The sequence below is a fragment of the Heliangelus exortis genome, chromosome 8 (genome assembly GCF_036169615.1).
Source record: "Heliangelus exortis chromosome 8, bHelExo1.hap1, whole genome shotgun sequence".
NCBI classification, from domain to species: domain Eukaryota; kingdom Metazoa; phylum Chordata; class Aves; order Apodiformes; family Trochilidae; genus Heliangelus; species Heliangelus exortis.
In genome coordinates, this window is record NC_092429.1 from 27554427 (window position 1) to 27572568 (window position 18142).

The 18142-nt window shown below is 44.5% G+C and overlaps 1 protein-coding gene across 2 annotated transcripts in view; it reads right to left on the reverse strand.

Moving 5' to 3' along the window:
- NOTCH2 (notch receptor 2) overlaps window positions 1-18142 on the reverse strand; it is an 81883-nt gene that overhangs the window by 4037 nt on the left and 59704 nt on the right. For both annotated transcript variants that reach the window (XM_071751225.1, XM_071751226.1), the window contains exons 19-32: window positions 17123-17276; window positions 15974-16158; window positions 15024-15156; window positions 12698-12943; window positions 10642-10754; window positions 9479-10008; window positions 8315-8662; window positions 7948-8090; window positions 6922-7132; window positions 6244-6340; window positions 5513-5681; window positions 1332-1633; window positions 842-989; window positions 303-400 (exon numbers count right to left, since the gene is read on the reverse strand). In XM_071751225.1, coding sequence (XP_071607326.1) covers window positions 303-400; window positions 842-989; window positions 1332-1633; window positions 5513-5681; window positions 6244-6340; window positions 6922-7132; window positions 7948-8090; window positions 8315-8662; window positions 9479-10008; window positions 10642-10754; window positions 12698-12943; window positions 15024-15156; window positions 15974-16158; window positions 17123-17276 — 2877 coding nt within the window. The remainder of the gene's footprint in view (window positions 1-302; window positions 401-841; window positions 990-1331; window positions 1634-5512; window positions 5682-6243; window positions 6341-6921; window positions 7133-7947; window positions 8091-8314; window positions 8663-9478; window positions 10009-10641; window positions 10755-12697; window positions 12944-15023; window positions 15157-15973; window positions 16159-17122; window positions 17277-18142) is intronic.

An 18142-nucleotide genomic window follows, 5' to 3' on the forward strand; every position in this document is an offset into this window, starting at 1 on the left:
GGACTAAAACACAGCAAGAACTAAGAGCAAAGCTACATTGACTGTGTATGCATTCCCTTTCTGCAAGAAAAGTAGGACAGCACTGATGCCCAGGACATGACTGAACAAGGAAGAGAACATCTCTCCCATATCAGAAATCCTACCAGACATTCAGCATTTCCAGAGAATCCCAGTCATGGTCTATGTTTGGAAAACCTGCACTGAGCACCCAGTTTAGAAAATCTGAACTTAGCTCACTACTAAAAGCAAAGAGCAGCTTTGACTTAGGAAGCACAGCCATGTGGAGCACACCCAAACTGTACCTTGTTATCCTGCATGTCTCTGTTGGCTCCATTTTTCAGCAGCACCAATGTTGCTTCCACATTGTTGACAGCAGCAGCCCAGTGAAGAGCAGATTTACCTGCAGGGAAACCCAACAGCTTCAGTAACAAATCAAAGAGGTATTGCTGAAGCACCAAGATGGACAGAGAACACTGAGGGAAGAATGCCCTGAAGCCATGTTTACACCTGGGAAATCACCATGCTGTGCCATACCCCTAATGTTACCAAGATGCAATGGGACTTTCACAGCACTTGCTCTGAGATCTTCTAGTTCTTATTTTTTTAATAACCTATCCACAGAGCCATGTCTGCAGTCCAGCATATACAAACCCCATATTTCTTCTGCTTCTCTCCCAGGAAAGTCTAAACCAAGCCCCCGTGCACCAACTTCTGCAGACAAGCATAGCTATCTGATTTATCTACAGAATTTATGAGCCACTCATCCTGTGGGAGAGCAGAACCCACTCCTCCTTGCTCACACCGTGACAAATATTTGCCCAGGACATGGTGTCCACCTTACCATGGTCATCAACAGCATTCACATCTGCCTGGCAATTAATTAGCTCAGCCACCATTCCTTCCACAGCCAGGCGTGCAGCCAGAATTAAGGGGGTTGTTCCATCATTCATCCGAGCATCCAAGTCTGTCACTCTGTTACGGATCAGGATCTGGACAACAGGGGAAGACAGATTATTTTTTTTTTTTCTCTGCTAAGAGACCAAAGCTACAGATTTGGCAGACACTCAAGAGAAACTTTATAACAAGAAAAGCAGCCTGAGCACTGAAATGGAGGAACCCAGACAGTAAGTGATGGAGTCAAACAAACCAAATAAATACAAGCCAGACAATTCATGCACGCTGAGCTCTTCAAGCTGTGAAGAGCTGAGAGAACTGGATGTGAACTACGGTGGCCATGAGAACAAGGGAGTGATTGAACAGAGTGCAGCTTGGGCAGGCTCATATAATAACAGTGCACAGCTACCCCTAAAGTGGTCCTTCAGTTGCTGTACCTGGAAGACACCCTGAGCATCAGCAGCCACAGCTGCATGCAGGGGAGTCCGTCCCATGTTGTCCCGTGCGTTAGCATCTGCACCAGCATCCAGCAGACGTTTGGCAGCATCAGCTCTGGAGTAACGGGCTGCCAAGTGGAGGGCCATCTCCCCAGTGCGGTCCGTTTGGGCCTGGAGGTTGGCACCTTGGTAGATCAAATCTGTGATGATGTTTGCTGAGGAATCTTCTGCATCCTCATCGTCCTCGCTGATATCGGAGCTGCCCAAACGCAGCGATGCCAACATGAGTGGAGTGCACCCATCTGCAAGAGAAGAGGTGGTAGCACAGTAATCTGACAGCAAAGGAGAGGAAATTCCCTCAAAATCCTCTTCCCTTGAGCACCTACAGCTACAGGCAAGCCCTCCTGTCACTTCAACCCAGACCTGTTCTCTTATCTCAAAGCCCAACAGAGCTAGTGAGTTGGTTTTCTTCCAAGTAGGACTTTAATACCTACTGCAACCCCAACAGAACACAGACACAGCATCATTCTGTAACTGAAAAAACTACTGCAGGAGTGAAAGAAATCCTCAAAATACAAAGGCTAATTGAATCCCCAGTAAAACACAAGGTCTATAAAAACCAAAGACTTCAGGTAACTATTCACATGGGTGTTCTAATGACATACCTGGGGAAAAGAATTTGAAAGAGAAGAATCATTGGTAACTAGCCACTGATTTTTGGTGGCATTTTGCAGATATTAACCTGAAGTCAAATGCAGACACAGGTCTTCCTATCTATTACACGCTGAAGTCTTCATGAGAAGGACCCTGAAGTTGTGACAGTCAAGCATTTAAAGCTGAAAAATGCCCCAGGATGACTTCCTGAGCCCACTTCACCTTGCTTTTAATAACTTCCGTGACCAGAGCCCGAAACAAACTGATAAAAAAAGCACACTCTGTACTCTCACAGCAGTATAACGTGTAGGAAAGGATCAGAGAACAGCATCTAACCCAGTATTATTCACTGGTGTGCCAGCAGCATCCTACACATGCAGAATGCCTTGTTCCCCACACACCCCTCCATCACAGCACAGACTGCCCAGGTACCACTTGCTGAAAATCCCACACAGCTCAAGTGCTGTGGAAGACACTGGGTTCCTGTCTCTTCAGTTTCCAGTGATGGCCTCACACTGATGAGGCTAAACTCATATTCATCCAACCAGGATCCCTTCATTGAGACTGGAAGGAGAAAGACTCCTCCAGACTTTTAATGTAATTTAGCTCCCTTGGATAAACTTCCCTCTTTCTCTGCTGATAAGAAAGGGTGGTCAAGGAAGACTTGCTCATGCTGTTGATATTCCACCCATGTTAATACCTCCCTTGATGCAGTATAATTAAGATTTAAAGCATTTCCAAATATTTCCAGCAACCCATCAAATACCAAGTGCTTCAGTTTCAACACTGAGCATTGCAAAACATTCACTACCTAAAACCAAAGACATGAGCTGTAGGCACTGATGCTTGCTCACTGATTTTACTGCTTTACTGCACACACATTAGAGGCACTGAGGAAGTAAGAGGCACTAAGAAGGAGTGAACCACTTTGTGCTAAGTGCCCCACTTCAGCTCTGCAAAGGTGAACATAAATTTTGCTTCTCTACTGTGACTTACTAGCAGGAATTCAAGAAATCTTTCAGCAACTGCCTCATTTATTTCATGGACAAGCAGGGGACCTTCCTGCACCTACAGACAACAGTTTCCCTGCCTGCACAACTCTCAATCTACAGTGCACTAAATACACTGAATGAAGTGCATAAGCCCTGCAGAAAGTTATATGGAAGAATTTGGCTTCTGTGCAGGTAAGGAAGGTGATGACCTCCTATTGGAAGTAACATACAGAGCTCTAACCATTTCCCAACTTCTGATCACCTAGTTTTCCCAACTACTGCTTCATCTTCAAAACCTTCTTGCAATCTACCGTTCTGCCACAGGGCATGGTGTGGAGCACTTGCAGAGATGAGAGCAGCAGGCTCCAGGTCTGCTCTGCAGGCAGAGTGGCAGCAGCAGGATGCCCACTCCTCCTAGTGGCTCCCAGCCACAGGACACACGGGCTTTGGCCAAGCTCCTTTCTCAGGATTTGTTGGACAAAAAAAAGTGTTGACGTATGGGCTTGGGTCCAGTTCCAAGATCCAGTTCTGCCTATAAGACCTCTTGCCTATACCTCCTTTTGTGCTTCTCCCTCCCACTCCTGGCTCTGCTTCCTTGTCCCAGATGAACACTTCTCAGTATGCAGGTCAGGTTGTGGTCTCCTCTGTGCTGCCCTGACACAATGAGCAGAGAGATGGAGCTCAGAAAGCTTTCCTTTTCTCCAGCACCACAGTCCTGGGAAAACCACTCACAAGAAAGGTCTGGCTTGTTCTGTCACTGCAGTAGTCCTCCAGGGATCACACATATATGCTCTATAAGGAGACAGCTATAATGTGCATTAAATCCTTGGAAAAATTAGCTACTGCTCTCCAAAGTCTGTCAGGTATGTGCAGCTCTTTTCAGAACTTTGTAAGTTGGCCACACACAGGTAGCTTTGTGAGGCTAGCAAGTAGCACATCCAGCTAGACTGTCACAATTCAATGCCTGATGGACTACTAGGAAAAAAAAAAAAAACACCATGTGCCCAGTCTTTTTTCCTCCTTGCAGCTTGTTCTTTGTAATAGCTGGAAAAGAACCCAAAAGGATCCAGCTGGAGGCAGACACACAGCATGGAAAATTCCAGTCTGAACCACTGAAGTTTAAGGAACTGAAAAAGAGGGGCATATAATAGGGACAGTTAATCAGTTTTAATTATAGGTAGTGTTACCAGTTATGCCTATAATTGCATTACCCTGGTTACACACTCACAATAACTGCAGTGAAAAGAATGTCCTCACCACTCCAGGGGACACAGTGAAAGAAGAGTGTGGGGAGACAAAGGGGAGAGCAACATTTCAAAAAATCTCTTCAGTTTGCTGACATTCAAGAGGACAACCCCTGTGCAAACGTAAAACTCAGAGATGGTAAAGCCAAAGGCTCAACAGATAGGTACAACTGAAGAACTCTTACACAGAAAAAATATACTGAAAGCTGGGATGTAAAGGATCCACTGGCAAGGTCTCTAGGAAATACTTCTGTATTCTGTAGGAGAATGTACCTCTTCAATTTCCCCTAAACTCAAGAGACTGCAGAAAGTGCTGGGTTAAGAGAGGGAACAACCCCTTGGTACACTAAAGCATTTTGATTTGCCTCTCCTCTCTCTAGCAAAGATCCCTATTGTTCCACCAGCCACCTGGACCTGTGGCCAGGATTTACCTCACCTGGCTTCAGATGGCTCCAGCCCAGGCACCTGCACCCAACTCAATCAACCTCAACAGCCTTTGTAATCAGGGGCAGCCAGGCACTTCTGGAGCAGGAGCCATCTGGTCTTCTGAGACATTTCTGCTTGAGACAGAAATGAACTCTCTCAGAAGTGCCAATTTCTTCCCTCTGCCTGCAAAGCAAGAGGAAGGTGGACAGGGCAGATCAACAGCTACAATAACACTCAGGAATACTACCCCTCTCACTAATCCATTACTCCAACACCTCTCAGGCTTTTCAAACCATTTCTTTCCCTGTCAGTAACTCAGCTGCTTGCTTCTGATGCCATGGAGTGTGGTAGTTTACACCAGCTCACTGAAAGCTTCAGTTGCATCTGAATGGCAGGAAAGCAACTCAAGTCAGTATTATCCCACTGCTATTGTTGAGTGACCATGAAAATAAGCAGTCTGAAGACTTAAGAACATTATTGCCTGCACTTGGAGAGCTTTTAGCCTGCCACATAACTAGAAGTTTCAATAGGGGAAATAAAGAAAAGCTTAAATTTGGCAGAAACTGATGGTTTATGTTCTCACAGTCCTTACAGAGAAACCCCTCCTCCCCTCTGCTTTGTTCTTAGGAGAGCTAACGGGTCAAGGAGCAGAAAAGACAATGGAAGAGACGTAAGAAAATGGGCCCAACCATTATTAAATTGCATGGAAAAATTCCCACAAAATTCAATAAAAAGCAACTGCAGCAGTATCATCAACATAATTTCTTGGTATACGAACAAGAGCCATGGCTTGCAGCTCATCCAACAAGGGTAAAGTTCTTGGTCAGCTCTCCCCTCTCAAAAGACAGGAATCAGCTATACCAACCTGGTCCTCTGACATTGACATCCAGAACATCTACTTCTTGATCTGCTTGAGGTGGTGTAAGGGCCAGGGATGTGCTCCCACAGACATCTGCTGCTTCCAAGTGCTGCTGTGTCCATGGGCGCTGATCTATCTGCTCATCACCTTCTGGGAGTAAGGCTTGATCCTCAGCCTGAGCACAGGGAAGAAACAAGTGCTTCAAAATGCTCATCAAGTGGTAAAGACAGTGAAAGTTTTTTGGGTCATATTAGTTTTGTTGAGGAATTTTGGGTTTGGTTTTGGTTGTTGTTTGATTGTGTTCTTTTGGTTTGATTTTGGGGGTGGGAGTATGTTAGGTTTTTTTGTTTGTTTGTTTGGAGTTTTTTGTTGTTTACATCTAATAACAGCCTCCATTTACTCCTGCTTGGTATCCTCAACTTTCACACTCCCATCCTATGTTACCAGGCCTGAACTACAAGACATTACAGTACTCATTAACTTTCTCTTCCCTTTGATGCAGCAGAGCCTGTGTGGGAGGTAACACTGGAACAGAAATTATCTGTTTTGTCTACTGGCCTGTGGTGGCAATGTTAACCTGAGGATTTGCTCCTCAGATATCATTAGGAAGATACTACAAACCCTTAAGCAAATGGGGCTTTGTGCATTGGGCATGCTCTGTAGGGTAATGCAGCTGTTCTCCTCAACAGATGTTTCTTGGGGCCAGTGTGCAATATTCAAGGCTCAGAGCTCCTTACCTTTGCTCTCTTTGGCTGAGGTCCACCATCACCTGCCCAGTGCTCAGTTGGTCCAGAATCTGCCAAATTACCCTCTGATATCTGGACTGAGAGATTTCTGAGAAACAAGGAGAACACATCACTTTGCAGGCTGACCAACTGCTACTCCTGCTTCTTATACTAAACTACAGAGACTAAGGATGAGATGCTTACAAGTGTGGTAGCTTTCAAAGAGAGGGACCAAGAAATTAGAAAGTTCAGCTCATCAATAGTGGCATTAAATGATATCTTAGTAAATGCAGTGAAAAGCCAAAACTGCATTTTTCTTTTGAAGTTTTTCATTATTTCTGAGTCATGTCTGACACTGAGCTAGATGTATGAAGAGTTCGTTGCCACCTATCAACCTAAAAATGTCACACCTAATCCAGGAGGAAGCTATGCAAACTATACCCAACTGCTGAATCTTAAGAGAGTTTCAGAAAAGCAATCACAACCAGATTAGATTCCTTACCAGCATTTTATAGATTACTGTTAATTAAAGAGTTCTTCTGTCCAAAGGTGTGTGTACCACAATTTAGAGATTTAGCCTAAGGTGTTACGGCCTACAAGACAGCTTTAATGGAAGATTTATACACCACATTCTCAAAACCCTCTACCCTAGTAAAAAACACACTATCAGTGGCCTAGATGCAGACTTACTTGAGTCCAACAGCATCTTCCCCAACTGGCTCTCTGCGTTTATGGTTGCTGGGATCCCTGCGCAGGATGAAGCCCTCTGGCAGCCACAGGGAACCATGTTTGCGCTTCCGTTTTGCCATCATCACACCCAAGAGAAGGATTAAGAGGATGATCAGAGCTGCCACAGCAAGCAGGTAAAGCAGCTGGGTCTTTGGTGGTAACAAGGGTTCACCTAAAAATTCCAGTTAAAAAATACAGTGAGATTGGCAGAGTGGACATGATCTTCAATCTGGATGCTTTTTTTTTTTTTTCCCCCTCATTTGGGGTCTTGAGGAAGTTTAGTCTCTGCTTCAGCTGTTGTAAGAACACATCCTGTCTTTCCAGCTTCCCTTGATGCTGCTTTTCAAGCTATTTCTCAAGAGTATTTGACTGCTAAACTGAAGATCTCACTCCTTCCTCAAGAGTCCTGCTGGCTGAAGACAGCCACCCTACATCACTATAGAGAGACCTGATCTACACAAAGATCTGAACACCACCCAGCTAGGAACAGTGATATTGCCAATCCATTATGAGGTTGTGGCCAAGGCTCAGTCTGAGGGAGATAGGAGCAGAAATCAAAGGGATTATGTATTGCCAGAGAAGAAAACATCTGTCAGACTGGGAATGACCCCCACCCTTTCTCTTCAATGGCACTTTTTAATTGAATTCATGGCTTAGAGCACAGGAATAGTTTTTAGTGCAGGCAAGATGACTGCAGTGTGTGGCACACTGCTGCAGCACATGAGATGACTGTTTCTACAGGTATGAAAATGACTGGCTCCAAACTTCAATGTCCTGCCTTACTAAGCACATGTCTCCTCAGAGCAGAATATGCATATTGCACACACATATTTCTATAACTGGAGATGAGTAACTTAGCTCCCAGAAACTATACTCAACAGTGAGACATATTAAGATGACAACCAATAAATCCAAGCGTGAATTTTTCAAGTCCAGGTTTGCTGACTACTTTCCTCCACAAGCAATTTTTCCTCTAACATTACTTACTTTGGACAGACACAAATGGATAGGGCAACATGCCCTTGATGGCCTGAGCAGCTAAAAGAGCTGCTGCAGCTTCTGTGTTATGAAAGCATTGCTCTGAGTCCTCTGCACACTGACGGTTGTCAATCTCCAGGAACACCTTGGTGCTGCAGAAACAAGGTAAAAGGGCAGAGAAGTTAACAGAAACTTTTGTCAAAGTATTACATTCAATTGTCACCTTTTAATTAAACTTTCCACCCCAGAAATGAATTTGATTGTTGTTCTAGCTTTATGTTTCCCCCCAAAAACACAGATTACAGCTCCAGAAGGTCTAGAATGTCCCAGAGAGCTACCAACACGAGACCAGAGGAACGAAGTGGCACCCACTCACCCAATGACCTCTTGCTCTAGCTCTCTGTGCTTGCGAATAACCATGAGTGAGCGACGACTCCGTGCTGCTGACTTCTCCCCATAGTATGGGAACACCATGGGTTTGCCCTGGGAATCCAGCTTGATCCTCAGGTTGGTGTGCAGGAGAGTCCCCAAAGTGCGCAAGAAGCTCCGAACGTCACCCAGCAGCTCGTCGGGGGGCATCAAGACAACAATGATCAGGGTCCCCTCTGCCAGCTTCTCAGCTTTGTCACCAGCACAGTCCAGACCATCCCAGCCACACTCCTCACTGTTACAGCCCTGGTCACAGCGGCCATCTGCGTAGTGGTCTGCACAATACTTGTCATATCTAGGAGAGTGGGAGGGTTACAGGCAGCATACAGGACATCCACAGTCTGCACAGTACACCTGCAGTCTAGGGGCCAAGGCCTTGCACTCTTCATAATCATCTGAAGTAAAATAACACCCCTATTCAGGACATAAGGAGAAGAACTACCACCTCAGGATAAGCTTGCAATCTGGCAGGGTGGAAGTAGGAAGCACAGACCATGGCAAGGATGTGTGTTTTGGTTCTGGTACCAGTGGAAGAGAACTGGTTGTTCCCTTTGCTAAGATAAAGCTATAAAACTTCCTGCCTCTCAAAGGGAGAATCAGCACAGCAGAGATGTAACATTTCTCACAAATAACTGAAGATAAAGAAGTACTGCAAGGAACAAGCTGCAAAACACATTCAGAGGCAGCAAATACAGCTGGGATAATGATACAGGTATTGCACATATGGAGTGGAATTCAGGACAGGAGGCAGTACTATGGAAAATCTAGGAGGTGAAATGCTTCCTGTTCACTTTTCCAGAGGGACCCAGGGGAGACCCTCTCTCCTTTTCCAGAGGAAGCAGGGGAGACTAGTAGTTAACTAGTGGTAACACACTACCACTGCTCAGGCTGCTTCATTCATAGCACACAAACACCAGAACTTCTTTCCAAAACCAGACAAGAAACACAAAAAAGCAGCAAACACCCCTTGAGGCCAAACTTTCAGAAGGAGCAAGGATCAGCAAGAGAAACAAGAAGAGGTGGGAGCAGCAGGCATGAAGAGTGCTGAGTAGGGAAAGCACTAGCAGGAGCTAAGAGACACAGAGGAACTGTTCTGAGGACCAAGCCTTACTTGCAGGTTCTGCTGTTCTGCTGACATTCAAAGTTGTCAAACAGGCACTCAGGAGTGTTGCAGAAGTCATCACACTGCCCATTGAAAAGCATCCAGCAACGCAACGAGGAGGAGCAGTTGGCCCAAGGATCTTCCATTGTCAGGGAGCAGTCCCCTCCATCCCACTGGCAGGCGTGGGTGTTGCAGTCCTCATCACAATACCCATCTCTTGCTTTTTCTGAACACTGGGAATCCAAACACCTGCGGGGCTCTGGGCTGAAAGTCACAGGCTGTTCACACTGGCTGCCTTGGGTGTGAACAGGACACTGACAATAATAGTAAGGAGGCTGGGAATGAGGGTGGCAGCTCCCACCATTCTGGCAGGGGGCACTGGCACAACCAGTGTTTGTCTGGCATTCCTCTCCCGCAGACAGCTTGGGGCAGTAGCACCGGGGACCAGATGATGTCTGGATGCACTGCTCCCCCTTCTTGCATTTGACATGGCCACAAGTACTGTGGCTGCTGAACTCACATTTTGCTCCAGAATAACCCTAGGGGAAAAATAAAAGCAAAACAGCCAGGCTCACAAATCTATTCTTCAGCACTCCAAGGGCTGGAGGCAAGGTGTCACATGCAAACCTTTCTTCCTAGCCTCACTGAAGGAGCTATGATTTTCTGGAGCTAGTTTCAGGGATAAGCTAGGAACTTATAAGGCTCTGTTACATATTGAAATAGACTTAAAAGGACCATGAACAAAGGCAATCCTGCAGCAAAGAACACAGGAGAGCAAAAAACAGTTGAAATTTAATGCTAGGTTTAAGACAGAAAAGCCATCTGTCCTGCCAACAGCAGAATCATTTGGGGCAGCAGGCAGTATCACTCTCCTTGGGCAGCTGGAAGGTCAGAGTTTTCCAGCTAAGTAAGTAAACTAAAGGAGGCAGGTAAAGAGTGTCCAAGGACATAGCTTTGCACGTAGTCCAGAAAAGATAACCTCCTTTTCATTCCAAAATAACCAACCTGGTCCTGCTCTGGCAGAGGCGTCGGACTCGATGATCTCTCGAGATCCCTTCCAACCCCTAACACCCTGTGATTTCATCTACAGTGGGCCACTGAAACTAATGAGACTGCACCCTGAGGACTCCACAGTTGTGGCAAGGAATCCAGCTGCAGGATATGGTGCTTACCGGGGGACACTGGCAGATGAACCCATCTGGCATATTGCTGGCAACAGCACAGGTGCCTCCGTTCTGACAAGGCTTCCTGGGACACACATCTATTACACTCTCACAGTGACGACCTGAGGTGTGGACACATGGGGAGAGGAGAGCAAAGAAACATCAGTGTGTGTCTGTGTGTGTGTGAACAGCAAAAAAAAGCCAGCACAAAGCAAAACACTTGCACTTGATAGCCCATGAGCCAAACACTCCGGCGAGATCTCCTCAGAACAGGTAGTGAACATCTCTTCTGATAAATATGCACTCTGTGTAAGGAGTAGTAGAGGAAGGCACAACCCCAGAATCCACAAGGTGTATTTGGAGACCTTGGTCTGCTTCCTCAAGAATGCATGAAAACCCCAAGTCAGGAGGCACAGAGGCTGAGGTTGCTGTTCCACATCAATTTGGGGGTTCCTAAGACTTCTTCCCTTTTTGTGAGACCCTCAGGCAAACCACACTCTAACCATGAATCAGATCAGATACAACATGAGTGAACAGGATGGGCAAGCAGACTCGACCCTTCTGAGGGTCTAACCTAACCCTAACCTTTTTGAGAGTGACCAGCTAGACAGAGAGCTCTTACTGCACTGACTGGCAACTGCAGCAGCTCCCACAGTTAAACTCTGACACCCAACTTTAAAAAGCTGAGGATGACCTAAGCATGACTTGGACCCCCTAGGAAAACATGATTAGAAGTCTCCACACATGTACAGCCAAAACTGAGTGTGAGCAGACAGGGCAGGGTGGCCCACAGAGTCCTGGCATCCCATCAGGCACAAACCACAGCAAAGCACCCTCTCCTCTCCCAGGCAGAAGGGTCACCTTGGAATGTGCAGAAGACAAACAGCCAGAGGAAGAAGGATGCTCCCCCTCTGTGCTTAGCATTTCCAGACAGATTTCATGTCTGAGACACAGCAGCTCTCCCCTCTTCTCCTAGCTCTGTACTCCCTAAACCACAAGTTCCAGCAACCCTTTTGTGAGAGCCAGAAGCAACTTGAGGCATAGTTCATAGGAGCAAGCTTAGCAGAGAGGCTTGAATATAGAGCTACACCAGTGTTCCACCAGCTAGCCTGGCTCCACTTCCCTCATCTGTGCTCTTTTATGAATTTCTTCTCTCAAACTAGGTAATGCATTCAAAAGCTATTATGTGAATTCTTCAAAGGTACGTCCCTTGCCATTTCTTTGCATCTGAAGGACAAATTTAGTGGGTGAAAAAAAAAAGTCACAGCATCTCTAAATTTTAAGGAAAAAAACCAGTAAAATCCACTCTGCATGCAGAGGTCACTGGTAAGCAGGGAAAGTGGAAGATTTTAATGGAGGAAAACTGAATACATATGAAGTTAAACTGACATGGAAACTGGAAAGCTGAAAGCTAAGACATCTGGAGACTATTAGCCCAAACTTACACCCAGTGGGAGGCAGAAAGCAGAATAGCAGCAACACTAACAAAGAAGAGATCTAGAGAGAGTGAGACATAAGTTTGAGCATTGTGAAATGCTTGCAAAGTTGTGATTCAAAGTTGGATTGTGGAAGGATCACATCACTAAGCTAGGAATGCACAGTCTGTCTATGCACAGAGCATTCAATCCTGACCACATCACCAGTGTAAGGAGGAAAGGGAGCAAGGAGCAGAAAAGGAGGACAAAATTTAATTACAGATACCGTGACACTGATTTATAGAAAAATTCATCATAAGCTGCTTTGCAAAGGAAGAGCCATGGAGAAGCTGACATGTGAACAGTTACACTTCCAATATTAGTAATTTTAAATTATGAAGGAGAGAAAAGTTCCACAGAAAAAAAATCCTGGCAGCCCAGTGTCTCAGGAGATTCCATTGTCTCAGACAACTCCGGAAGCCAAACTTCTTAGAAGGTCTAAAAGAAAAACTGGTTTAAAACCTGAGACATGGTGCAGGGAAACAACCAGATGCTATAATGGGAACTGACTAGACAACACAACAGCCAAAAAGGGAAAGAATGAGCATTTTGAGCTACCACTCTGAAACTAGATGTTTATGACTACTCACCAGTGAAAGCACTACGACAGATGCAGGTATAGTCATTTATCAGCTGAACACAGTCCAGGCTTCCACGAGGGTTACAAGGATTAGAGAGGCATTCATTGATATCTCCCTCACACCTCTCTCCTGCAAAGCCTGGGAGACAAACACAGCTGTAGCCCCCAATCTGGTCAATGCACTGCCCCCCATTAAAGCAGTGGGGTACTCCTGAGTCTGAAACACAGTCATCGATGTTCTCCTCACAGAAACGACCTGGCAAGAGAGTAAAAAGGAATAATTTCAGGATCAGGTGTTGTGGCCACATTCCCTACACTGGCTTATGGAGTTTTACTTCACATACAGTCCCAAATCTAAACAGGTAAAGATCCCAGCTTAATGCAATCCTTACCCCGTGCCCTCGACCAAAGTCAGATCAGACCTGGGGTACACGTGGTTTAGACCCAGGCACTTCTCAATGGTAGGTCACACAGGTATTTAGCAGCTTTCATGCTTGCCTTAAGGGCAGAATTAAAACCACAAAACCAAATCAAACCAAAAAAACTCAATTTAGCAGGGCCAGAGAGCCCCATGCTGTCCGTGCCAGGCTGCGAGCTTCCCACCATTTAACTTGGTGGAAACCCTGAAACTCAGCAAATGCTGAAACTCAGCATTAAAACAAGGAACAACAAGAGAACAGAAAAGCAGCTGTGGCAGAACACAGATTCCCAGCCAGCATGTGTCATTCCTGCAGTTTGACTTCAGGGGACCTACAGACAAATCTCAACACTGGCAGTTTCTCCCTCTCCCTTTGCGGTTCCCTTTTAAGGGACAACTGGTGCTGGTTCTGTCTTCACCACACATTAAAACAGATAAAAGGGGACAAAGAGGGTAAGCTGAGCAAGTAGTTTTGTCTGTTAGTACACTTGAGTCATCTGGAGCAAGTAAAGACATTCATCTGAGCATGGAGGACACTTATATTGGCATCAATATTCATTTCAGTCTGGGCCAGGGACAAAAGCTAAGTCTTAATATCATAAGCAATTGTATTAATCTTCTCCAATTCCTTTCATTTATTAAAAAAAAAAAAAAAAAAAAAAGGAAAAAAAACCAACAACAAAAAAAACCCACAAAAAACTGTCACATCCAAAATGTCATTAATCTCAACAAATGACAGCTGAAGAATTAAAAGCAGTTCATTCAGAACCTCTCAAAGGAGGGCAAGTGCTTTAGTAAAACAAATTCTGGCAGTGCAGAAACATAAATATAGACTTTGATGTAGAGACATAAGGAACAGTTTCTTGTTGGTTTGGTTTTTTGCTTTTTGTTTGTTTTAAATGGGAGAACCAAATTAAGAAGAGTACATAAAGAATTGCTAATGCAATGATTCACAGTGAAATAAAGACTTACCCACACATGCTGACAACCACACTTAAGTGAATGAACTGGTAATATGACCAGACAGGAGGCAAGTATATTCAATTATTTGATCATTTTACTTAAATTTACTTAATGAGCCAAGAATTCAGCTCTGTCTGACACATATGGGGAGGTTGCCTACGTTAGGATGATGCATTTCAGAAAGAAAAAGTGTGTTCAGAGGAATGTAAAATCTTTAACTGACTCAAGAAATAAAGTTAAGAAAAAAAGTCAAGAGAGAAAGCATTCACTGATTGCTTAAAATGTGCAATCCTGAATATTTTCAGAAGGATAAGTCAGGGCCATCAGGTCAGATAACAGGGAAATGGAAAGTTAGGTTTGGAGAAACATGACATTAAACAGGCTGTGGAATCATACTTAATAGAAATCATCATGATGTTACTGTGGATTTGTTTTTAAAAACAAGAGCTCTTAATAAAAGAGCTCAAATTTGCTAAGATAGTTTATGCCAGCCTAGAGGCATCAAACTTCTTTTCCACAAGAGACTCCAGAACAGAGGACAATGCCAGGACAAAATTTAAACAAGTAAAGGACACTGGAAATTATACAAGAACTAAGCAAATTTTCTGTGTATTTCACAGCATCTTCACCAAAAATAAACCTTGGATTTGCTGTATCAAAACAGGGTTTGGAGAGACCTTAACAGTCATCTAGTCCATCCTGATTCCCAAACATGGATCATATATTCCCAAATGACACTGTAATGACCTATTCCTTCAGATGAAAAAAAAAACAAACCCAAAGAAAAGCAGCTTTTGTTTTTAAGGAGAAAATATGTATCTCCAGGGACTCAGTGCACCTTGGGAACATTCCTCAAAGAAAATGATGCATTCTCTTTAGACCCTGCATCACAAAACCAGTAGTCAGAAAGGAAAATTCACTCATGTAACATTCACTTAGTTGCTGAGCTCCGTACCTCGAGTTCCTGGTGGACAGGAGCACTTGAAATGATTGACAAGGTCTATACATGTTCCTCCATTCTGGCAGGGCTGAAACTGGCACTCATCCACTTCATATTCACAGTTGACACCCTGGTATCCAGGCACACACTGCCAGTAGAAAAATAAGTGTGAATAACCTTGTCACAGATGCATTAGTAGACATCTGAGAAAGACTAACACAGACAAAACAAGCTCTCAATAGGACAGACTGGGACTGCCTTTGTAGCTCTACAACTTCAAGTGATTTCAAGGGCTGCACAACCAGCCAGCTTAAGCACACAACTTGACCACGTCCTACTCAACACCACCCCATGTCTGAATTTGAGCAGCTTTATTCCTGCAAAATCTGGCAATCAAACCCTGACACCCTTCAGCACTGAGACTGGCTCAGCAGCTTTATGTAAACTCAAGGTTTACATAAAACTCATTCTGTCCTTCTGAGCACAAGCTTCCAAAGTGAAATGATTATAAATGTTAATATATCATAACCTCAGGGTCTACACTTCTCTCTGTAGGAAAAAGAAAGCCATGGAAGGCTTCTCCCACGCTGAGAGACAGGGGATGCTTTGCCCATCCAGTAAGGAGAATGCAAAATTCCTTTGATATATTTGACATCCATTTTAATACAAACCACACCTCAGGCAAAAAAAAAAAAAATCTTTCAAGATAAGAACTCTGTCTCCAAAGAGGCCAAGAGTTCAAATGTCCATCAGCCAGATCTCTAATTCATTAAAAGCTTCCATGAAGCACTACTTCTGCCACAGCTAAATTAAAAAAAAAAAAATAAATCTTTCCAGGTGCAGGTTGCTTTTATCCCCCCTTTGAAACTATTCTACCACTTGCAGGTGTCTGAGTCCTCTTGATTCCTTTGCACAACCATGCTCTAAAGATTTAGACCTCTTTCTACTATGACACCAGGTATTACCTTGCACTGGTATCCACCCAGGTGATCCTGGCAGGTAGCACCATTCTGGCAGGGGCTGGACTCACACTCATCCAGCTGCACCTCACAGTAGCTGCCAGTGTAACCCACCTGGCACTGGCAGTGGTGTGTGTTCCCAACATTGAGGCAGTGACCAGAGTGCTGGCACAACTGGTCCACTGTGACCCCTGAAAAGAAGTTAAAGAGAGTGAGCAAACACATCAAGCACATTTGCTGTCAGTGTTGGTGGCTCAGCCAGGAATGAATATGGCCAGATAGACAATAAATTGAAAAGCTGAAGCTCAAACATTGAAGAGTTAACTCTTTACATTACAGAGGGTAATTCCACTTCCAAAGGAAGTCATTGCTCTGCTTCCCTTTGGATCATCAGCACCAACACTGGCATGGAGTATTTGTACTGCTGTTTTACCCTATCACTGGTGAGCACACATCTGAAGTATTCCTGAGGTTCAGTGTTTGTGCCTCGATGTCTGCAGATGGAATGGGAGCTTGACACAACTCTCCTTTAACACTGAATCTGCTTGTTTGGATTTCCTGGACTGAAAACACCTTGGCACTGCCCATCAGCCTGGGTCACAAGCCACCTTCCAGGATGAAATTCATTGAAAACCCAAACCTTTGACATGTGTATCATCTGGAGTGGGAAATTAGTATTTGGGGGGTTGTGTGGTATCACCTATTCAGCTAAACAGTGCACTCAGTAGCCAGTGTTCTCTGTGAAAATATTTTATAAGATTATGAGTTAGGAGATGCCTTTTTTGTACAAGGACAACATATTGTAAACCTGGCCTGCCTGGGATTTAGCAGAAAGGTGTAAATTGCTGATGTATTTTCCACAAAAGCATGTAAAACAGTCTTACTGAAACTCTGAGATTTCGTAAAGTATTTCACCCTTCTTTTCTAACTTTTTCATTGTAGAAGCCAGCTTCCCACGTCAGGCAGAATCAAGAAAGCTTTGACTCCCAAACAGAGCCTTGCAGAGAACCTTTTAGCTTATATCTGACCACGCAGGCAAACCTCTCTGGGATTTCCAGTGCCTGCTGTGTTCACAGGCACACAGAGAAAAAGCAGCACAGATTAATGATGCATGGGGAAATGCTTTCAGTTAAAGCACAGAAGATGCTTATTTACCCCTTTGGGAAGCTGCCACTTGACACGAGACATTGGGCACATCACAGTAAGCACCAGTCCAGCCAGAGGGACAGACACATCGAGTCTGGGCTCCATTCTGCACACACGTGCCTTTATTCTTACAGGGAGACTTGCTGCACAGATCCCTGAGTGTCTGGAGAGACAAAAAACAAAAAAAACCCCACTTGATACGTGGCAAAACTACTCAGTACATGTTCAAGAAGCAAAAGAAGGAAACTCTGCAAAACTGGTTCCCCGTGGCACTGGGAAGAAAGGGACTTCTCAAGGCTAAGCCAGGTGCTTCACTAAGTCTCAGGAGATCATATCTCTAAGAAAGCATAAAAATACAGAGAAAAAAAATCCTGTGTCATCTTTTTGGGAGCAACAAGTGACACTTTTTTTAGGCAATGGGATGGGTTTGAAAAAATGCAATACTATAGTTCCACATTAGTAGAAGATTTCCAGCTATCAACAGTGACAGGGTGCCCATTCTTCTGTCAAACATCCCCATCTTCACTGCTTTTTGAGGATGATGGATGTGTTCAACATTTTGATCCTTGCTTTTCCTTTTTGCCACTAGCTCACCATAGCCCTTTTAGATCCCATTTCCTCCAGTTTGGTCTCTCTGAGTTTTCCTGACTTATGAGACTAAATTGTAACTCCACAAACATTCAGGAACTGAAGATGGGCCATAGGATATTGCATCTCTTGGTTCCTTACATAAAAAAAAAAAAATTTCCAAAGGGACCAGTAAATTTCCAGTAAATCACCATGGCTAAAGAAGTTGTGGTTGCCCCCTCCCTGGAAGTGTTCAGTGCCAGGTTGGATGGGGCTTGGAGCAACCTGGGCTGTGGGAGATGTCCCTGCCCATGCAGGGGAGTTGGAACTGGGTGATCTTTAAGGTCCCTTCCAACCCAAACCATTCCATGATTCTATTCTATGATCATATGAAAGTGCAGCAAGGACCCAAAAATAACTCTGTCTGACCTAATATAAACCAGGCACTAATCATCATTTCTT